We start from the raw sequence: 22,150 nt of genomic DNA on the forward strand, positions 1-22,150 counted from the left end.
CCCCCCCCCAAGAGTGCTGGGCGCTGCAGGAGGCGGGGCCTCTGTGTGTGTGTGTGTGTGTGTGTGTGTGTGTGTGTGTGTGTGTCCGCGCGCGCGTCCCCTCCAGCTTTCCTACCACAGCCCGGCTACTCTTCGCAATCAATGGCCTCTTTGTGGCTGCGGAAGAGGGGAACGACGACACGAAGTGCAGGGGGAGGGGAGGGAAGCCGCCTCGAGGACACCCGGGCGCGCACGACCGGGACTGGTGCCGTCGGGGCCAGGGCTCCCCGGAACCCGGGAGAAGCGCGCTTCCCCGGAGAGCCTGCACACTCTCTGGACGTAGAGGAAGGGACCGAGAGGGGCGGGGGCGGGGGCGCCCTCCCCACTCTGCGCTGTGGGGCCGTCACGGTCCCGCAGACCTGGGAAGACGGGGACGCGCTCTCCCCCGGCCCCAGGCCCGCTAGGTGGCGCTGGGCAGTCGTGCTCCTCCAACCTGCCGGCAGCCCCGACAGCCTCCGAGGTCACCAGCGCACCTGGAGGTGGGCTGGGACGGCAGGTGCCTAGGCAGGGACCAAGCAGGTGGGGGAGGGAGATAGGAGCAGCCTCCCTCCCTCATTTAGGCGTGTCTGTCGGATTTCTTCGGCACTCAGTTGGTGTCCTCTTGAATCTTGAAGGTCTACACCCCCCAGTCCTTGAGAAACTCACCACCTCAGAGAGACAGGAGATACTCAGAGGAAGAGTTATTCCAAAGCCAAATGAGAAGTACAGCCAGTGCTCTGAATTCAGAAACAAGCACAGAAGAAGACACCACAGACCTCTGAGAGGGGTTATCTTGACCATTCTGCTCTGAACCAATCAGGAGGGTGAGAGTCAGCCATTGTTCCCGTGCCAGGCACGGGGCTAGGCTCTGAGCAAGGAACAATCCCTGCTCTCAGAGAGTTTGGGGACTAGTGAGGGAAAAAGACATCAGACAGATAACTCAACAAATAATTAACTAACTTCAGCTGTCCTAAGTGCACAGGTATATAAAGATGTACGGTGGAATATTCCAGTCGCCCTGGGTCAGCTGACCAGCCCTAACCAGGGGTAGAGGTAGGGAAGTTGCATTATGAAAAATATAAGCCTACTTCCCCTTAGTCCAAAGTAAACATAAGAAAGTTGCCTGACATCCAAAGCACAACCGAGGCTATAGGGCGCTTTTTTCCTCCAGGTAAACTGGCAAGACAACGAGCATTCACTCAGCAATGAGTGCTGAGTTCTGTGTGCCAGGCATGGTGGCTGTCTTCTCAAGCTTCACTCTGTGGAGTGTATGTGAAGCTCGCTTTACAGAGGAGGAGAACGAGTCTCGGGGAGGTGAAGGGACTGGCCCAAAGTGCCAAGAGCTAGCCTGTGGCAGAGCTAGGATTCGAACCCACAGTTGCCTAAGTCCAAAACCCACACCTCTTCTGCCATAAAGCATTGCCTCTGGGACCCTGCCTGCATGCCCGGCTGGCAACCAAAGCAGGGAGCGTAGAGGAGGAGAGAGAGAAAGAGAAAGGGGCAGAGCAGGCTAAGAAGTCACCAGATTGGGCCCCCCATCCCCACCTCCCGTTCCTCACAGCCAGCCCTTTCTCAGCATCTCCTGACGAAACCTCCGCCCGCTTAGCATTCTGCTCAGTTTCCACTCGCTCCAACTCCAAATGTTTATCAACACATGCTGTAATGTAATCAGCTCCTGGGAAAATACACACCAGGTAACGGATGCTGACAAGAGTGTCAAACAGATGTCCCCTCCCTGCCCCTCCCTCCCTCCCAGCCAGAGCGGGCACACCCAGGAGGCTGGGGGAGCGCGCCTATCGCCAGCCCGCCCTCCAGCCCTAGCCGTGGAGGCCCTCCTCCTCGGGAGACTGCTGCCCTGAAGCCCAGCAGCGCACGGTGCAGGGGGGCTTCACACCCCTCATCTCCTCTGGCCCTCACATGGCACCGTGGTCTTCATATCCCCATTCGGCAGATGCAGCAACTAAGGCACCAGGGATGAAAAAACCAGAGGGAAGCAGCAGCAGAAGCAGTCCTTTCACCACCAAGCCACTTCCCCACAGAGCACGGGCCTTTGAAGAAAGCTGTCCGTGTCACCTTTCCAAGTTGTTGGATCTCATGCCTAAGGGCCTGGCCCCCGTGGAGGTGGCAGGCCAGGTGTTAGGGGACTGGCAGCCGGGTCCGCACTTCTGCCCCAGCCAATAGGAAGCAGGGTGCTGGGTGTCTTGCAGGCTCAAGACTGAGCACAGAGGGAGGCTTCCGCTGTGGGAGGAGAGAGGAGCTCTGGGGGAGGGGGAGACCCTTCTTTGTCCTCCTCTTCCCCTTCTCCAAGAACCAGAGATCCTGGACCCCGAGGCCCACCCAGACAGAGGGGAGAGGAAGTGCACAGAGTTGGGGAGCACGCAGATGGGACAGGCGCCCCCCACCCCAGGACCTCCTGCCCTTCCGGGATCAGCTGTCGGAAGCGGCAGTCCTAAAGGAGATCGGTATTTGCTTTTCCCTCCAACGCGGTCAATTGCTCCTTTCATCTGACTGGAGTTGTAAATGAGACTTTATGGGATTCCTAATGATGGCGGTTTCCCTTTATCAGCCTCCAATTCCCACTTCTCAGGCAGGGTTGACTCGGGGAAATGTTTTGACCAGGAATCCAGAATCCAGCAGCAAGCCAATAACCTGCTTGCTGCTTTCTCTAGTGCGAGCTGGACATTGTGAAACAGGCCAGGGGCCCCGGGGAAGCTCCCTGCAGAGAAGTCAGATCTGGGTTCCAGGCCGCCTCCCAGATGGCCCTCACCTCTCCAGCTTCTGCTTCTTCAACCATAAACCTGGGTCATAATGCCTGCTCCACCCACCTACCTCACCGGGCTGCTGTGAGACTCGAATGAGATTATAGACCTGAAAGCAATTTGCAAAATATAAAGCGATCACCCAACCTGGTTTTGCTATTATTATTATTATTATTATTATTATTATTATTATTGCTGTTGTGATTTTGTGTAGGTGCAACTGGGAGAGCAAATTAGAGAAACCTGTACGTCTACGAGAGTGAGCCTGTTTTTGTACACGAGAATGTATGTGCCGGTTTTGCAGAAGGATGGATTTCTTGTGTTTGCACCTGCCTTTAAAGGGGTGTCTGGGGCAATGTATGGGTGTCTAGGAGTGTATGGGGACATGGGCACACATCCCAGTGTCTTAATATAATACCCCATTAACACATAATAATATAACAATCCTGTGTGCCAGGCCTGTGCTAAGCACTGCATCTAGGGGTGCGGGTCAGCACAGGTGTGCGGGCACCTATGTGAGGCTGTGCATGGAGCACTGGCCACGTACGTGTGTCAGTGCTGGATGAATGCAATGTAACGTGGGCTTATTCCTCTCTCAGGCGGCAGGGAATCTCTCCGTGTGCTTGCCTGAGTTTCAGTGATAGCGTGGGCATAAATGTCAGTGAATCTGAGTGTATGCACGCGTGCATCTGTATGCATGCACACGCATATGGGTGCACACCCACTTGCCTGTTCCTGGACGGATTGGTGTAATTGTTCGTTATTTATCAGCTGCCTGGGCGACGGGAGCCCCCCGCGTGCCCTGAGCTCATTGCCACGCAGCCTTCAAGCCCACACACACATTGTGGTGACAGCAGCACGCTTGGGAGGGGGGCACCGCTCTGCGCTCTGGAGCTACCGTCTGTGCCAGGCAGCAGGGCCCCTGCTAGGGGAAAGTACAGATTGACTACACCAGACTCGGAGCCGCAGGAGCACTCGGCAGATGGGCCAGGCTCAGGGGCCTTGGGAGCGGGACAGACAGAGCGGGCACCTTTAGGTCTAGGGGACAGAACAATCTAAACCCGGGGCCTGACCCAGGAATGCCATCTTAGCGTAATACCAGCGGGGGCTTAGCATTCTACTGGTTGACTTCCACGTGGCGTGAAACACCCTTGCTCTACACCCCCACCAGGGCTCCTCGCTGCTCTGAGGATTGAGTCCAAACTCCCTCAGGCAGTGCATGAGGCCCACATGACCTGGTATACACCCCCTAGCCCCTTCTCCCCCTCTCCTCCTGCATCGCACCTGGCAGACCCAACTACTGACAGTTGTACGATGCGCTTGGACCCTTGGGCCTTTTTGCTGCCTTTCCTGCATCTGATTTCTCCATATGATATCCCTGGCTAGCCAGTCTTTGCCCCTCAGGGTTCAGCCCACCTCCGCAGGAATGCTTCCCTCACCCTTCCTGACCCCCTGGAGTAGGGAAGGGTCCCCACAACCCTGACATTCCCATAGGCCCCTAGAATCCCCCATGATCTCACTTCCTTAAAGATCCTTTCTTCCCCATTGACTTGGGCCCCGGAAGGGAGAGAGCACTTCTTAGTAGTTCATGGCTTTATTCTAACGCTTAGCATGGTACCCGGCCATACATGGTCCATAAATATTTGTTAATGAATCATTGTTAAAGCATTTTGTGGGAGAGTGGTTGCCTCGAGACCTCCATGTGAAATCACAGCATGCACCCATATGGGCTCTTGGTCTCTCAGATCTCCAGGCTGAGGAGAACTGTCCCCTTTCCCCCACCCTCCTCCATCCCTCAGAAAGAAACCTCATCCCGCACGTTTACAAATGGAAGTCATCAACATCATTTGACAAATGGGAAAGCTGAGGCACAGAGAGGTAGAGTGGCTCATGACTACGATGACCATCCCCCAATTTGCCCAGAACTTTCCCAGTTCCCATTAGCACCGAAAGTCCCATGTCCTGGAAACCCCTCAGTCCCGGGCAGACTGAGACAGCTGGTCACCCTTCTTGTCCGCACTTACTAAATGGCAGATCCAGGACACAAACCTGGGACTCCTGACTCTAAATCGTACACCCCACCCCCGGCTCAGCTGCCCCCTAAGGCTCCTCCAAGTTCAATGACCTGCGTGGGCACCGTCTACCCTTTGGATGTCGCATCCAGGTCACTTGACATCCTCCTGGAAGCATGTACTCAAGGAATTCAGGACATTAATATTAACCTAAATCAAATATAATTCAGAGGCTCATTTCTGGAGGAAAAGCACTTTACATAATACAGAAAAAAAGTAAATTGAGTATTAAAGTAACTTTATAATGATGTTAAAGTAAATTTTAAAATAGAAAAAAAAAAAAAAACCTTGACCTGCAAATTGTTTTCATTTCTCCACGCTGCCTTCCCGCTTTTGTACAGGTACGTCTGTCTTACGGAGCTGCAGTGCAGTGTATGTCTCATGCTTCTCTTTAGTTCACAGTATAGAAATGCGGTTTAGATTTTCCTCATTCTGGATCCGCCACGTCACTAACATCCCTCATGAGCCCAGACCACAGGGAGTCTGGGCTCAGGGGTGCCTCCTTCCCCAAGGACTCCTTCCTCAGCAGGACTTCCTAACTCAGGGCCCCAGCTGGGCTCCCGGGGGTGGCCGTGTGAATGCTATCGTGCGTGTGTGCTGTTTGCAGGCCGGAGGGGGACAGCTTTCGTCGGATCCTGAAAAGGCCTGAGGCTCAAAGAGGTCGAGACCCACAGCTCCACAGCACCCCAGAGAAGAACATGCAGCCACATCCCCAGGCTCCCAGGGCAAGTGTCCACCACGCGCTTTCTCAGCAAGGCTTGGGCTGACCCTGGATCTCCATTCCTCCCCTGTGATCAATTCCATTTCTTGACTTCCACACGGCTCTCAAAAAAAAAAAAAAAAAAATCTGGTTCCTCTAGACAAGTAGTGCATCCTGATAATTATCCTGACCACAACACCCGCCCACCCCCGATGTGAAGGCACCAGCGAAGGGAAGGGAGTGTGGGTGGGACGCTGAGCTCTTCTTCCCCTCTCTCCGCCCTTTCGCCTTCCCCACCGGCTACGGCTACGCTGCAGGCAGAAGCCTCCCCAGCCCCTTGCCGTGTCTTGGTCTAAGCTCCCTGGTCCATGCGGATCCTCAGCAGAACCTGCTTCCCAGGAGCACTGCTGGGCTTTTAATATTCCCAGATCAGGAATGCTGTCCCTGCTCACATCCAGAATTCCTGAGGATTTCGGACGTGGCGATTCGCAGGAATGCATTGAGCGCCTTCTGACCAGAGAGGCAGGGTGTAGACTCGTTTGCCTTCTGGGTCCTTTCTTTCTGGAGAATTGGTTGTTTCAAGGTGGAACTGGGGCGTTCTATCATCGCTCAGAGCTCCCGCTCCCAGAGCCGTGGAGATCCCTGGAACGCCATGGTCCGCGAGGGAGAAGGTGGCTGCCTGTTAGCCACCTCGGTACCACTCTGGCATGGTGGACCATTGTGCCTGGGGCGCAGCTGTGCTCAGCTGATCCATCGTCCCCAAGAGCAATGGCAGCCAGGCCAATGGGGAGGCTCTGCAGTGATCTCTGTAAGGATAACAATAATTAAATGTTGCTAAGCACTGTGGGATACACAGGCACCATCATAATCACCACAGCTACCAAGGTGATGATAACAGTAATTAGGTGCTGTGGTTTCCCACTGCCTGGGGTGAAGTTGGCCTGTCATGTTGGGGAAAGGGGCACCCATGCCAGTGGGTCCTCTCTGGGGCTGGCTAGGGCTTGGCCATACTTCCTCTGGGGGGTTCCTCCTCCTTCTCTCCTCTCCCCTTGCCTTCCGCCTCCATTCACCCTCGACTGGGGACCAGGGTCACAGGAAAGGGTGACCCCCCCATTCCCTAATATATGTTCAATTAATCTTCTATCAGCAGATTTCTGGGTATTGGGGGATCTTGGGGACTTCTTAATAGGGCTCCCCTCACATCAAAGTGAGCTTTATTAGCCAATTACTAAATGACACAGAGGGGCCTGGAATATGGCCGGGAGGGGAAGTCATTATTGTATTGACTTTGGGTCTTGTCCAAACCCAGCAGCTGCCTCTCTGAAAGAGCCCGTGGAAGCCGAGGGAGGGCTCTGGGACAGTTTCCTGGGGAGGGCACCTTCCTCGGGGCTGATCTCTGGTCTCGGCCCCCAGCCGTGGGGAAGGTGACAAAGGTGAGTCCACGTGCCTGTCCTTTGAGTGGGCTGTCCTTCCTGCAGTCATCAAGCTTCGGAGCCAGGAGGGAATGTGGAATTCTTGCGGGCCACTCTCCACGCCTGGGCAGGAATCCCCTGGCCAGCAACGCCCATACATGGTCCCAGGGCCTCAGTCTGAAAAGAGACAGGGAGTTGATTCCATTGTCGCTTCCCTCAAGTCTCCCAGACTAAACCGAAATCTACTTCCCCCACACATATGCCCACTGGTGCTGATTCTCCTCGAGGAAGGCACACGGACTAGGCTTCCTCCTTTTCCCTTCAGATTTTGGAAGATTGCTAATCGCACCTCCCTTCCGCTTCCTTTGGCCTTCTCCTTTATGAAGTCTGAAGCCACTTTACTCACCTCTGTGCAGGTAACAGTCAGCTCCTACCTCATTGCACCTGATCATTAACTTCCCTGACCTCCACCCTAAAAGTGCCATCTTCACCGCTGTCCTCAGAGAAAGGTAGGGCCTTTCTTTGCCTCCAGGCTCAGAGAAAGGTAAGGCCTTTCTTTTCCAAGGCTGACCTCCACCCCAGCAACAACACCATGCCTCCCCCGCCACCCCCGGGCCCGCTCCGTGAAGGGCACCCTCTTTCACGCTCACACTTGTCTCTCCAGACCGCACTGGTCACTAGCCGCTTTCCCGCTGCCTGCAAGATGCTCAGTAGCTTCGGATTTCCCAACAAAAAGGGGGGAAAGAAGCCCCTTGGTCTCCGTCATGCTCAGCCTCTCCATGCTTCTGAGCCATGCTACTCATTCTGTCTATCACCAAACTTCTCCAGAGCAGGGTGGACACCAGCTGCCTCCACCGGTCCACTTTCCATTTGCTTCTCCTGCTACTCCGATCCGGGTTCCGCCCTGACTCTACCGCCAACACCACTCTCACAGGTCACTGGTGTTTCTGCCACTATTGCCAAAGACCCCCTTTTTTTTTTTAATTTTATTTATTTATTTGAGAGAGAAAGAACGAGCAGGTGGAGGGAGAGGGAGAAGCAGACTTTCCGCTGAGCAGGGAGCCCGATGCGGGGCTCGATCCCAGGACCCCGGGATCATGACCTGAGCCAAAGGCAGACGCTTAACCAACTGAGCCACCCAGGCACCCCCAACGGCCCCCTTCTGATTCCCACCTGCTTTCTGCAGCATCAGACACTATTGGCAACGTCCTCCTGCAAGAAATTCTCTCCTCGCTTGGCTCCCATGACAACCCTATCTCCGCGCTCTCCTTCTCCTTCACTGACCAGTCCCCTCCTCTGTCCATCCTACTGGCGATATTGCCAGATTCATCTCCTGAAAGCACAGTTCCAGCAGCCCCCAATAAGTGCGTCTCTGTTCAGAGACCTTCCATGGCTCACTGCGGCCTGCAGAAAAAATAAATCACAGAGTCTGAAATAATGCAACTATAGTTGACCCTTGAAAATCACGGGTTTGAACTACACAGGTCTACTTACACATGGATTTTTTTTTCAATAAATACAGCCCAGGGCTGTAAATGTATCTCTTCTTCCTTATGATTTTCTTAATAACATTCTCTTTTCTCTACTTGATCGTAAGATTCCGGCATAGGATACATAGAACATACAACATGTGTTAACCAACTGCTTACGTTATCCATAAGGCTTCCGGTCAGCAGGAGGCTATCAGTTGTTAACTTTGGGGGAGTCAAAAGTCATAGGCAGATTTTCAGCCATGCGGGAATTTGGTGCCCCTAACCTCTGTGTTGATCAAGGGCCAACTATGTACACAGTACAGAACATATAATGCAATGATTTGTCGGGGGGGGGGGAGTCTGACTTTTTAAGCAGCAGAATCCATTGAGAAGAGCCCTCCTCAAAAGCCCCATGTTGAAAGAGTATGAAAACAAGGCGCTCTTAAACATGGCTCCTAACGAGGCAGGGAGCGGAGAACCCAGGAAATTCCAGGGCTTTTGAAACACAGTCGGAAAGCTGCTGAACAGATTACACTCCTCAGTCTAAGATGAGATGATTGAAGCCCAGAGAGGAGAAGCGATTGGTAGAAAGTGGCACAGGGTGTGAGTTAGTCAATCCACACATTTCATTGAGTGCCCACCAAGTGCTAGGCACATTCGAGGTGCTAAGGTTAGAGCAGACAAGACCCACACGGTCTGCCCTGGAGGGGCTGAGAGCCTGGGAAGGAAAGAATCGAGTATTACAAGCAATTACGGAAGGGTTAAAGCAAGGGAGCTCTGAGAGCATACGGGAGGGGGCTCGCCTGGTCTAAAGGGCAGAGGGGGCCACTCTGGGGAAGCGATATAGGTAAACTGAGCCCTCAAAAATAAGTGGCTGGCCAAAAGGAAGAGGAAGAGCATCGGTGCAGATGGAACAGCATGGGTAATGGCCAAGGACGCAAGTTTGATGGCCTCATGGAACCTCAGGAAAGCCCCGTGACTCCTACTCAAAGCCCTGGTACTGGGTGAGACCAGGCCCTATAGACTTCGAGGAGGCCTGGACACAGGCCTTACAGGCTGGCAGGCCAAGGAAGGGTTCTCAGGTGTTAGGACCTGCTTGTTTGCAATAGAACACGATCCACCGCCAAATGCAATGTGATGTTGTGGATTGGATCCCCGCACGTAGAGCAGACATCAGTAGAAAAAATGAGAAATCCGATAAATTCTGTAGTTCAGTAAATAGTATTACACCAATGCTAATTTCCTGGTTTCGACAAATATACCGTCGTTATAGAAGACATTGACGTCACAGGAAGCTGGGTGAAGGACACACGGAAACTCTGTTCCATCCTTGTGGTTCTTCGGTAAATCCAACATGACTACAAAATAAAGGTTTTAAAGATTCATATGTCCCCCTGGCACCAAGGCGGAGAAGAGCAAAACTGGATTTGGGGAGAGACATTACAGTTATAATGATGACTAACACTTAAACAGTTCTGCATATACACCAGACACTCTCCCAAGCACTTCATGTTGTTCAACTCATTGAATCCTCACAACCCCATGAAGTAGGGGCCACTATTTCCCTTCATTTTACAGATGAGGAAGCTGCACACAGAGAGGTTAAGTCACTTGTCCAAAGACACACAGCTACTGGGTGGCAGAATGGGGGTTCACGGATTCAAATCCAGGCAGTGTAGTTCCAGAGTCCCAAGTGCTTGACCATGACGTGTTACTCCCTCCCCTCAGTGTGCACTGGCTCTGCAGCCAGGGGGTATTGCCAGGATCAGGCAGAAATTATGAGCATGTGGATAGCATGTTAATGGTAGAAATGGAGCAGCCAGTAGACTTAATATTGGAAGCGGAATGAACGGTGTTTGCTTTTGGATTGGAAGACGGTGGCTGAGGAGGAAGCAAGAATGACTCCCCGGCTTCCAGCTTAAGAGGAGGGACCAGAGCCTAGTCTCCTGACACTTGGTCGTGTGCTTCCTCCGCCACTGAAGGAAATCTTTCAGACCTTTTGCATTCTGGCTGCACTTTCCTGTCCCTTTCTCTTACACATCCCCAGAATGGAAAAAAAACAAAAACAAAAAAAACCCTGCACTGCCCACTGTTCCTACTCAGGCCCCCCAACCTCCCCCAACTTCATGTTCTGTACAAGCTGTTCCCTCCACCAAAATTCTCTCCTCAGTCTCCCTTGGTCCAAATCTGATCCACCCTTCAGGGCCTCAGGCAAATGACACCTCTTCCAGAAGCCTTCTCTGCTCTCCACAATGAGAAGCGCTCGCTCTTTCCTCTAAGTGGCTGTGTTTTGGGGCTGTCTTTGGCAGTGATCAACCTTCAAGCTATAATACAGTTATTTGAGTAAGATCTTGGTTGTTCACTTTTGTACCCTCAGTACCCAGCATAGTATATACTTAAAAAGACATCTGTTTACTCTCTGAGTAAACAAGCTCTATCTTATTTTCCTTTGTGTCCTCTCTGGTTCTCTTTTCTGTCTGCTATAACCCACCACACGGACACACGGACACACAGACACAGACAGACAGACACACACGGCTGGCACCTATGCTGGTGCTTTGCATGATTTAGGGCTTGTTTAAAGGTGATGAGTGATTGACCATACTACCTCCTTTACTTGCCTTCCTCTTCCCCATCCAAGCCATCCCCAGGCAGCCATGCCAACCCGCAGACATGTCCTCTCTGGAAGCTCATTTGAGGGCAGATTAGAGAAGCCTTCCCTGAGGATGGAGAGGTGGGAGAAGGAGCAGGGGAGTAGTGGGCCCTGCTGCATCTGGATTTACCCCCTCAAACCCAACCACTCGGCTCCTACAATGTGCCAGGCGGAGTCTCAGACCGCAGCAATGAGCCAATTCAGCCGTGGCCCTTAAAGTACTGAGGGGCCAGAGGGGAGGTACCTGGCCGCTGGACTGGGTCACCACAAATCAAATTTGATAAGACATTCCCTAGCATAAAACCCTCCTGCTGTCTCCCAGGCATCCCGGATCCACAGGCCTCTCCCTTCCCCCAGTGCAAGGCTCAGGCTGTAACCAGTGTGTCCTACTCGCCCAGCTGTTGCTGGTCTTTGTGCCTGTCCTCCTACGGACTTCCCCCCACCTGAAATCCAGTCTCCTAAATGCTCCCCCACTCCAGCACATGTCTGTCTGTTGGAGGACTCACCCAGCCCCTGTGTCCCTTCTCCCCAGAAGCCTTCCCTGATCCCCATCCCACCCCAGGCTGAGCGGGGCACATTCTCCGAAACCCACCAAATCTGGGGTGCCCACCTCTGGACACACTACGGGCAGGAAATACTTGTTTATAACATCTGTTTCTATATCTGTCTTCCCTCTCTGCCCCCCCAACTTCACTGTGTGCCTTTAGAGCAATGATGGTATCTCAACATCCCCAAGCCTGGCACGGTGCTTGGTACAAAGAAAGCTCGATTCTACTCGTTAAATGTGAAAGAGGTGCACGTGACTACACACATCCCTGAGAGCGCCAGATTAGACCACTTCAGCAGGAAAACGAGAGATGCTCCGGGGCCAGACCCCCAACAGTGAGAAAGCGGGGCCCTCCTTGCCCATCCTCCTCCTGCTCCTCCTATACCCAGAAATTGGAATTTATATATTATCAGAGACTGACACTTCCCCTCTGCTCCTGCCAGCTGGACGAAGGGCGGCAATGGGCAAAGGGCGCATTATCCGGTCAGGCATCTGGGGAGAACTTGTTCCTCCCCAGGGGAAACTGTCTGTCTGTCTGCCTCCTCCCAGGGTGGAAGATGAGGGTAGGAGATCCAGAGGGCAGGAGCAGAGGGCAGGCTTCGGGCTGCCAAGGGCCCCGAAGGGCCCAGCCGCCTTGGCAGGACGCCAACCACACCCGGATGTGGTGGGTGGTGAACGGGATGAGGCGGAGTGTCCCTGCCGCGGACACTGACAGGATGGGTCACTTTCGCGGGATTCCTGCAAATCGCCCAAAACCAAGGTTCTGGCAAAGGGAGCAGAGCTCGGTTTCCCGCTGGTTTCGGGGGGGGGGGGGCTGCAGTTTCGGGAAAGGAAACCCTGCAAAGGGAGCGGAGATTAGAAAAGACCAGAAACCTCAGTGGCACCGTCTCACCCACGGTTGCGCACCACCGACTTCTCTGGCAGCTTCCCGTCGGGTCCCGGCATAGCTGCCTCTCCATTCAGCGTTCAGGTGCTGCAGAGGAGAAGGGAGCTCTGGCTGTGGGGTTCCCGTCCAAGTCGGCCACTTTCTGCCCTTGTGCCCCGGAGCGGGTGGCCTTTCCCTCTTCTGCGCCTGTTTCCGCATCTGTAAAATGGGGCCAAGGTTGCAGTAGAAGTCCTGTAGAAGCCCTTTCAGCTGGACTTTGCCAGATCCAGTAGTCTCCATACTGCACGCTCCCTCCTCCACGGCCCACCACCGCCACCCCCCCCGCCCCATCTTAACTCCACCCCCACCGAGCAGCTTCTCCCCCCACGCCGGCCGCTAGGGGTCACTGCCTCCCTTTGTCAGCGAGGAGGAGGGCGGCTAGCCCTCCGGCCCTCCCCGGGCGGGAAGGCGACCGAAGGGGCACCTCTGGAGCCAGTGGGCCTCGGCCGACCCCACGGCCCTCGCCGGGGACCCGCCTCCGCCGGGGACCGGAAGGTGCGCGCGGCCGGGCGGGGGCCTGGCAGTCGCGGGCCGCGCGTCGGGAGCCAGGAAGGGGTTAACGCTAACCCCTCCCCCTCGGTCTGACATCACGGGGAGAGCGGCTGAGAGGCTGGAGCTCGGCGAGTGAGAGAAAGAGCGAGAGCGGCGAGCGCGGCGCGACTCGGCGCCCGGGCAGCTCCACATTGTTGCGGATCTCCGGGACCCGGCAGCTCGAGCAGCAGCGGCGGCGGCGCGGGGTGGGGGGGGGAAGCGCGGCGCAACCGGCTCGCCCTCCGCGCGCGGAGCCGCACCGCCAGAGCCGCCGAGCCGCGCGCCCGCCCGCCGCCTGGGCCCCGAGCCCACCGCGCCGCCCGCCCGCCGCCCGGGCTCGTCCCGCCGCCCTCGGAGGACGGCCGGCCATGGACGCCTGCAAGTTGGAGCCGAGCGGGAGGGTGTGAGCGCGCCGGGGGCCGGGAGCCCGCGCCGCGCAGCCGGGCAGCCGGGCGCGCCGGGGGTGGGTCCCTCTCCCCAGCCCGGCTCTGCGTGGAAGAAGAGGGCGGGGACCGGCGCGGGGAGGAGAGCGGAGGAGGAGAAGGGGGCATGACTCGTGCAACTTGCGGCGGGCATCTACCGAGCCTCTGAGCCGCCGGCGGCCCGGGGCCCGGATTGTGGCCGCGCCGATCGCACCCAGCCCACCCCGCCCCGGCCGACGGCTGCGGCTGACCTGGATCCTCGGAGCGCCCGCCGGCCGGCAACGATCGGCCTTCGTCTTCCGGGCTGGTTTCTGGAGCGCGGGGAGCGCTCTCCTCGCGGCCCCTCTTGCCGGACCCCCGGACCCCGATGGCTCGGATGGGGCTTGCGGGCGCCGCTGGACGCTGGTGGGGACTCGCTCTCGGCTTGACCGCATTCTTCCTCCCAGGTAAGTGTTCCGCTCTGCTCTCTCTCCCATCCAAAGCCTTCCCGGGTCTGGGAGCTGGATGGCGGGCACGTCTGGGTTATAGGCAGCGAAAGGAGCCAGAAAAGTTGGGTCACGGCTTAGGTAAGGGGGTGCGGGTGGCACGGAGGAGAAAGCGAGGATGAGAAGCCCAACAGCCCGCCCTGCAGGGAAGCGGTCGGATGCACGTCTCTGTGTAGCAAAAAAGCACTTTCTCCGCTCTGTTTCTCACAAAAATAATAATATGTAATAGCGTTCTATTTATTTAATAACCAGCTCTCAGCTCGGGAAGCAGTTTGGAAACACTGTATGTTACATAAATGCAAAATAATCACCGTAATCGCTGACTCGGGGTGTGAGACAACAGCCCCGGGGGGAGGGCGTCAGTCTCGGGAGCCGGTGGGCTGTGGGTCTGGAGGATGGCAGGGGGGCTTCGTCTCTGTCCCCGGGCCCCTTTGCCAGACGGCTCCGCGCGCTCGGGCCCCCTCCCGCCCCACGCAGCCCCACGCGGGCGCCGAGAGCCGGCTCCTGCGTCAGAGGCAGCTTCTCGCTCACCTGCGGTTCCTCTCCCGGTGGGTGAGGCCCGGGCCGTGCGGGCTCGCAGCCTCCTGGCCTTGCGCGGGCTGCCCTTCGCCTCGGAACTCCGCTCCCAGTTTGGGGGCTCCCGCCGGAGGAAGCGCCGCGGGCCTGGTGCCAGCCAGGTGGATGCATGACCCACTTTCCCGAGGATGCCCCTCGTGTCCTTCCTCGAGGTGCCGGCGGCCGAGGGGTTAACTCGACGCCCGACCCTGGGGTGGCCGTCGGTGGCCCATCTGACGGGTGGGGTGGGGGCGGAGGCTGGGACCGGCCGGCGACGTATTGTGCTGGGGAATGAACTGGAAAATGCGTTTAGGAGGCAAATCCGACCGAGTCCCCTCGCCTGGATTTAACCCTTTGTGTCCCTGGGGAAGCTGCCCGGCTCCCACGGTGGCTGGTGACACCAGCAGGGGTCGGGGTGGGGGTGGGGGTTCCTCCAGCCCTCTGGGAAGAAACCTGAGACGACCTCCGCGCGAGCTAGATGGGGTTTTGGTGGGGGGACGGAGGGGGCTTGGCTGGAGCACGTGGTCTGGCCTTAGAGTGGCAGAATAAGGGGTAGGAGTGCAGAGAGACCAGCTCCGTGTGGGGCAAGAATATCGGATCTCGAGCGCCACAGGCAGCAGCCCGTTGGAGATACCCGCGATGCCGCATACTGGGGAGCTAGTGTGTTACCCAGGGGCCAGCCTGGCTGCCCAGTTGCAGGGCTGGGATGCACCCCTGGAAAGCAGGAACCTGGCCTCATTCAATTCTATACTCCTTCGGCCACCAGCTTGCTGCCAGGGCTCCACAGATCTCGCTGAGTGGCCGATGGCATCGAAAGCACTTTGTAGAAGCCAGCACAACAGTGCCTCCACCCCTACAGCCTGTGGGGTGCTGCCCTGCTAGGTGTGTGGGGGAGGGGATACTGCTCATTTCCAGAGGCCTGAGTAGTCCCTTCCATGGCAGTGTGGTCATGGGGAGTGAGAGGTCTTCCTCTCACACCGGACCTCCTGGGAAGCCAGCCGGAGCTCAGGCCCTACCTAGGACTCCTCTGACCACTGGGGGTTTGGGCTTCTGGGAACCCTTAACTGCATAGTGTCCACACCAGGATTCTAGGGAAAGGAGAGCTTTGGGGGAGCTCTAGTTGGTCTGGCACACCAGGGGTTAACCTAATTCTGGTCGGACAAAGAGTGGGAAGGTTTGGGGGAAAAGAATGAACTCACCCCCATCCTTCCCTCCTTTTGTTGTTCTCTTCCCCCAGCTTTGTAATACACTGTGGTTAATCCCTTTGGGGGGGCGCGCTGGAAGCCCGCCCTGCTCCACTCAGGGAGTGGGGCCAGGGAGATGGCACTCTCACCTGGCTCAAGTGTAGACACTCCGCCCAACAAAAATCCAGATTGGGGGTGGGATGCAGACTGAGAACCCCAGCTCAGACAGGCACTTCGTAAGCGCTCCTCTATTGACTGTCATCGTCATGGCTGGCTGGCATCCGGGGCAGCCAGAATTCCCCGACCGGCCAAGCTCCTGTACCCCGAGCCAGTGCCCCTGCGAAGGGAGGCAGGCGGGTGTGGTGGTGCCCATCTGATGCTTGGATGGAGGCTGGTAGGCTCAGAAGTTGCCTGCCCACACCCGGCTCTCCACCCCCCTGCCAGCTCCCTCCTGAGTGCTCGCTGCTGCTCCTCTCTGGGGACTTGCCAGTCTGATGCTCTTTTCTGGGTTCTCCTGGGCTGTGTCAGGGAGCACAGACCCGACTGTTGAGGAGAGGACCCTTTTGGGGGAAAGCAGGTAGGGGCAGCCCCCAGTGTGTGATGGCCCCCTGACTGAAAAAAAAACCAAAACCCACACTCCCAATCTGGCTATTGACGCATAAACACAGAAGTATGTTTTTACAACACAGACTTCGCCAGGCTGGGCGGTGAAGCCCCAAGAGCTTCTGAGATAACAGTCTGTGGTTCCTACAGGCCACCTCCAAAGAGAGGGCCAGTGGGGCCTGGGGACTGCCCCCGAAAGAGGGCCAAGAGGAGCCCAGGGAAGGAGGCAGAGAAGCTGCCTTCGAAGCAACTGCGCAGAGCTGGCGGGCCCCCTCCACCACACCCTCCCTAATTGGCTTCCCCAAACCTTTTGTCTGGAAAGAGAACACACACCCCAGGTGTCACACACACCCTCGGAAGACCTGTCGGGCCGCAGCACACCCCTTCTCTGCAGTCTGTACAGAGCTTCCAGAAGGCGGTTTCCTTCGAAACTCGGGGTGTCAGAGCTGCTGGGCTCTTTCCCTCTCTCCCCATTGCTCACAGACCGTGATGTGCTCAGGCTTGCTGGGCAGGACATCATGGCAAAACCAATTCTGCTGGCCTGGGGATTACAGTGTGTGAAGAGCAATCTCTGTGCACGTTTGGGAGGCCGCGCTATGGAGAGTGTCTCAGAATCAGATTCAGGGCCTAATAGCCAGAGCTGGAGGGGAGGAGAAGAGATCGCACAGCCTGAGCCCAGCAGCCCCGGCGGAGCAGCCCAGAAGGCATCTCTGAGCCTGAATATCTGTGGCTCAGGGGGCCAGGGGGCCCCTTGTGGTCTGACGCAGGCCGAAACCGTGGTATCAGTTGCCTTCTCGGCCACCCAGCTTTGCACAATGAATCCACCTCGTTGGCCACTTCCTGACCCAGGACCCAGTTGAATGCTGCCAGGATGATGACACCAGCCAGCAGAACCCTAGTGCTGAGCCGCTGAGCCAGTGGGCCAGTGCAAGGGGGTGGGGGTACGGGCAGAGGGTCTGCCCCAGCCGCTGTGTCTACGATACTGCCATTGTTCAGCAGCTGACTAATGTTCATTGTTCAGCACAAACAGAAAACACCCGAGGGAGGTGTGAATATACCTTCGATTTTCCTGATTGTATCTTTCGTGGTTAACCTGGTAACTTGAATGGCTCCTACCTGGGGGAGAGGCCGACAGAGAGGGGGCCTGTATAGTCACCTCTTGTACTGTTGTTGTGTTGTCTGTTTGTTTTTTTTAACTTTGCATGTTGGCCAGGGCGCCAGCCTAGGATGGATGCTAGCTAGCCGTGGGACCTAGGCTGTAACAGTTCTGACAGTCTGCATATTGTCTCGCCGTCAGTGTCTAGTGGGTACACGCACACACACGTGCCAGGCTTTGTGTGCTTGTGTTGGTTATCTACAATGCCTTGTGCTCCTGCAGACCCCGGGGCACGAGGGCAAAGAGGTTTGTTCACTGGTATGTGTGGGTCACCAGGGAACTGGGGCCATAAATAGGTATCAGGTGGATATTGACATGCAACTGATTACTTATGTTTTTCCAACTAGGATTTTGTGAGTAGCTCCGAACCTTGATAATACCTGTGTTGATGACAAGGTGTCCGAGAGTTGATTTTGGGAAGAGACCTAGGATTTGCCGTCAGCCAGCTCCTTCCAAGATGGGCTCTTGGGTCCTTTGGGGGGGCAGCCTCTACACTGGCTGTTATTCCTGGGCTGTCCTTGGCTTTAGACTGGACCTCCGTATGCTCACAGGAGATGCTCACCTGGAGAGACTTTGCTGTCTTGTCTCCCTGGCAGGCAGCGTCTGGAACCCACTGCTCACTGAGGCCTGGCTTGTCCCACAGCTTCTTGAGATCCCTGCAAGCCTGGGAGGAGCCCTGGGAGATGGGTTTTCAGCTACTGATTTGACACCTTTGTTCCCTGTATGAATACTTGGGGGGCAGGGACAGCAAGGGGATCATCTGGGGGAAAGGTGGCATGCTCTGAGCATTTAAAAAGGGGCATGAGTGTGGGTTTTGGTCCTCCATAAATAGCCCTGCAGAACCATGCGTACCCGGGTCGGCAACATACCTGTGCCTAGAGACACCCTGGCTTGTGCCGCAGAACTCAGGAGACCCCTTAGTGGAAGGGGAAGAGGACTCATCCTGGGAGCCCAGGATCCTGTGCCCTAGGCAGGCTGGCAGTTGCTTCTCCCCCATGATGCCCACCCCTCTCCATAGAGACCAGGTCTGCAGGAGCCAACAGCAGATGTGCTGGCTGGGGCAGGAGGTAACTTAAGATCTGAGCAGGGATCACCTTGCTGAGGGAATGCCCTGAGTTGGAGATAACACCCTTTAGTCCAGTTAACCCTTGAAGCTCTGGATTCTATGTGCTGATTTGGGAGATGGGGAGAGAGAAGAGATAGACGGAAAGAAAACTTATCAAGCCTAACATCTGAACCCTGATCCATTCCACAAGGAGAGGTGAACTTAGTGCAACAGGAGAGACCCAATAAGGACACAAAGAAAGTCTTCCTGACGGCAGGCTGTAGGCTCTTTAGGGCAATGGATAATCCCAAAGTTTATCCTTGGGTGGGGGAGGGGGACAGTGGTATGTATTCTCAGGAGCTCATGGGATCTGTGCTTTTCACGGTCTCTAGGGCGGGACAGCAACAGTGGTCCCAGGCCCTAGTCAAGAGAGAATGGCAGACAGCTTGGTTCCTCTCCCTACAGCCTGGAGAGCTCCCCACCTTGGCAGCCCATCAAAGTGCAGCCAGGTGGACTGGATTTGAATCCCAGGTCGACGAATTGCTAGCTGAGTGGATTTGGTTAAGTTTACTTCATTGGCCTCAGTTTTCCCCATCTGTACAATGGGTTTCTGTGAATACAGCTTCAAAGGCAGTTGTAAAGATTAGATTGACAGTAATGTATGAAAAGTGCTGAGCGCATTGCCAGGCGTGTGATAAATGGGCAGCGAAGCAGTGGCTGCTCCAAGCTCCGTGCCTTTCCTCTGAGTGGTCCCGGCCCCTGCTGCATCTGCGAGCTGGGCGGTGCCACCTTTGTACTCCCCTGAGGAAGAGCCACTCGCCTGCCTGCCCAGTGCTGACCTCACCGCCCTTGTCACCAGCCAGGAGCTGCTCGGGGAGCCCCCGCCGCCACCTGGAAACGATGGCGGAGTCTGCAGCAGCCCTGGGGGCTGCCGTGGCCCGGTGGGCTCCAGGCACCTGCGTGAGCCTGACCCTGGTGGTCGTGGACTCGCGAACAGCAGGTGCCGTGTGGCGTTTGTTCTGCAGCATGTCACCAGGGGCTCTCCCGGGCACCCGCCTCACTCCCTGGCTATGGCCCAGCTAGGCTCCATTGCCCATCTGGAGCTCTGGCTGTGGTCAGAAGCGGGGCTGGTAGAGAGGGCCTGGGACGCAGCCCCTGCCTTCCTTCAAAATCCCGCATTTGGGGGAAGGGTGGGCAGCTGGACCCTCTCTCCAGCAGTCCACTCCTCTGGCAGGGTGGTACAGCCAGATCGAGACTCCCTCCTGGCGTCACCCTCTTCTCGCTGGCAGAAAAGCCTCTTCCGGTTTCTCCTGTTGCGGATGGAATGCTTTCGCCACTAATCGTAAAAATGTCTGTGGCACTCTTGAGAGCTCATGGTTCCAGCTGATCCTCCCAGTAACCCCATGTGAATGGTATTCCTGGTCTTTCCATTTTACAGATGAGGAAAGTGAGTCAGCTTAGTAGTTTGCTGCCCAGCTCAAGCCAGTGTGGCCACGTCGGGTGCCAGGCCTTCTGACTCCCAATCCAGGAGACGAGGGAGCTGAAACAGGCTGAGATGGACACATTACAGCAGAGGTTGAACCAGGCCACGATAGAGCGAGTCCACTGACCTACAACAAGCCAGAGCTCCCTGGGGAAGTGAGGGATAATTTGAGAACATAGGTCGGAGGGTGGCCCAGCTGGAGCTGACCACGGAGTCCGGGTCGGCGCCATAGTACAGGACGCCCGGCAACAGAATGACTGGGGGGGAGGGGAGTGGGGGGCGGATGGGTGTCCTTCTGGAAGCTTGAGCATCACCCCCTGGAGATCTGGCCTGAGACATGGGCAGGGCCCCAAGGTATGAGCACGGAGCCCCAGGGCACAGGCAGTCACAGGGGCAGAGAGCGGTCCTCGGAGAGCCCGTGGACTGGACTGGGGCCGCAGAGAGGGGACGGGACTGAGACTTGGCAGGCAGAGCCGACTCCCTCTCCTGGGCCACTCCCCACCCGGCTCTGGTCTGTGCAGACCCCAGTTCCATTCCCAGTTTATGAGGAGTCTCATTACCAAGCCACAGACAATAAAACCCGCCCGGCCACTCTGGCCCGGATCTCATTAGAGGACATTAGTTCCGCTGCCTGGTAGCTCCGCCGGGACACAGCTGCAGGCGTGGCCCAGGAAGCAGAACAGGCCAGTGGCCGTGGGCACAAGAATGTCCCGTTGGGAGTTTGAGTTCGATCTAGGGGCTTAAATGGAATGCCTCCTAGAATGTGTGCTCCCCAGAGCTGGAAACACTCCTTCCCACCCCTTTGAGCCCCTAATTCTATCCCCTGCCTGAAGGGGAGAAGGACACAGCTCCCCCCACCCAGCCACCCAGGGCTGTTCCTAGGAGTCCACTTTGTCTGGTAGCAGCTGGCTGAGAAGCTCAGCAAACCACCGTTTCGGGGAAGAGGGCCTTCTGGGGGGCAGGGGACAGCAGCCCACCCTTACCCCTTGGTCTGCGAGACACGTGCTAGCAGCAGAGACGGAGTCTGGATTCCTCACCCGCCCCCCCCCCCAGGCCTGAATCCTGGCCCATCTTGCTGCCCAGATGGTGGGGGTAGAGACCTGGGGACCCCAAACATCTTTCTTCCCCTGAAGATGCGCTCGTGCCAGCCGACAGCCTTGGCAGGGGCTTGCGGCTCCCACATCCCTCCCGGAGCTGGAGGAACTTGCCCACGGTCAGTGTGATGGAGCCGTGGGTGCCCACCAAAGATGGGATTCGTTCTTGCTTAGCAGATTCTAGTCCCTGTTGACAGCCCCTCTCCTGTCTGTCTGCACCTTCCCCTCCTGCTTTATCTTGATCTCTCTTTCCTGCACAATCCTGCATAGGTGCTGGTCACCGGAATACCACCAGGGCTCAGTCACCAAAAACAAGACCAGAGCCAAGGGAAGCCTGCCCCGGCTCGGTAGCTCGGTCTAGTGGAGGAAAGAGAGCGGCAGGCCCAAAGAACTGGTTCTGAGCGCTCCCAAGCTCACTTGTGGCTCCCACGGAGGGTCACGCAGGCCAGCCCACGCTTTGGCACATGAGCTGATGTGCTCGCCAAGTGAGTCAGCGGAGATAGGAGGGCCAGTCTGGGCAGACGCGAGTCAGCCTGGCTCTGGAGGCAAGGGGAGTGGAGACCTGTACGGGCTCCTGGAGCTCCCCGGGAAGGCCGTCGTCTACCGCTGGTCTGGAGTGAGGCCCCAAGTGGGACTGGTGAGGCTGCCCCCATGCGCTCTGTTCTCTGGGCCCTGAGCAGCACCCCAAGCACCCCCTCCCTCAGTCCCGGTGGCTTGTGGGCAATTGCTGTCAGCTGCCAGGGCAGAGAAAGTTTGAGAAGGTGCCTCAGAGCCAAGCCAGCCTTGCCACCACTTGATGTGGGCCCCACCTCGGGAGGGGCTGCTTGCAACGCCCTTGCTCCCAGGACTCTTGCAGCGGCCCCTGACTCCTGGCTCCCATCTGCCCATGTGGCTTCTTGGGTGGATGTACTTAAAGCACATGTGAGAGAGACACTCCCAGGTCCAGGAGCGTCTGCTCGCTGCCCCCCTCCTTGGCTCATCTCTCACTGCCCTCCCCGCCGCATGCCGGGCCTACCCAGCCAAACGCCCCTGTA

At 56.8% G+C, this 22,150-nt stretch overlaps 2 protein-coding genes across 3 annotated transcripts in view; one reads left to right on the forward strand and one right to left on the reverse strand.

The window, feature by feature from the left end:
- Positions 1 to 5,070: 5,070 nt before the first annotated feature.
- LOC103662305 lies at positions 5,071 to 12,736 on the reverse strand. 2 transcript variants are annotated; one of them, XM_008689966.2, is made up of 6 exons: positions 12,526 to 12,735; positions 11,042 to 11,153; positions 9,696 to 9,791; positions 8,135 to 8,294; positions 6,997 to 7,138; positions 5,071 to 6,355 (listed from the first exon to the last, which is right to left on the reverse strand). In XM_008689966.2, the coding sequence occupies exons 2-6, from the start codon at positions 11,106 to 11,108 to the stop codon at positions 6,152 to 6,154; spliced, it is 669 nt and encodes a 222-aa protein (XP_008688188.1). In that variant the 5' UTR covers positions 11,109 to 11,153; positions 12,526 to 12,735; the 3' UTR covers positions 5,071 to 6,151. The 2 variants fall into 2 exon arrangements, with proteins under 2 accessions (XP_008688188.1, XP_008688189.2); XM_008689967.2 differs by lacking the exon at positions 11,042 to 11,153 and having other exon boundaries at positions 12,526 to 12,736.
- Positions 12,737 to 13,614: 878 nt separating this feature from the next.
- Positions 13,615 to 22,150, forward strand: part of NECTIN1 (nectin cell adhesion molecule 1) — a 64,936-nt gene continuing 56,400 nt past the window's right edge. The window contains exon 1 of the mRNA XM_040631126.1: positions 13,615 to 13,957. Within this exon, the coding sequence (XP_040487060.1) occupies positions 13,879 to 13,957 (79 nt within the window). The 5' untranslated portion in view covers positions 13,615 to 13,878. The remainder of the gene's footprint in view (positions 13,958 to 22,150) is intronic.

Source organism: Ursus maritimus, unplaced genomic scaffold (assembly GCF_017311325.1).
Source record: "Ursus maritimus isolate PB19 unplaced genomic scaffold, ASM1731132v1 scaffold_16, whole genome shotgun sequence".
Lineage (NCBI taxonomy): Eukaryota > Metazoa > Chordata > Mammalia > Carnivora > Ursidae > Ursus > Ursus maritimus.

What these genes read in the sequence shown, in the direction of transcription:
- LOC103662305 (XM_008689967.2), bottom strand. Translation starts at nt 12,592, where the DNA reads ATGGAGAGGCAGCTATGCCGGGACCCGACGGGAAGCTGCCAGAGAAGT. An exon ending in CAATGTCTTCTATAACGACG is followed by an intron (nt 8,295 to 9,695) that starts GTATATTTGTCG and finishes CTGTGCTTTCAG; the next exon opens with GAGATGAATCTGGCAATATC. An exon ending in TCTGATGCTGCAGAAAGCAG is followed by an intron (nt 7,139 to 8,134) that starts GTGGGAATCAGA and finishes GTCTCTTTTCAG; the next exon opens with ACTGAGGCCCTGGGACCATG.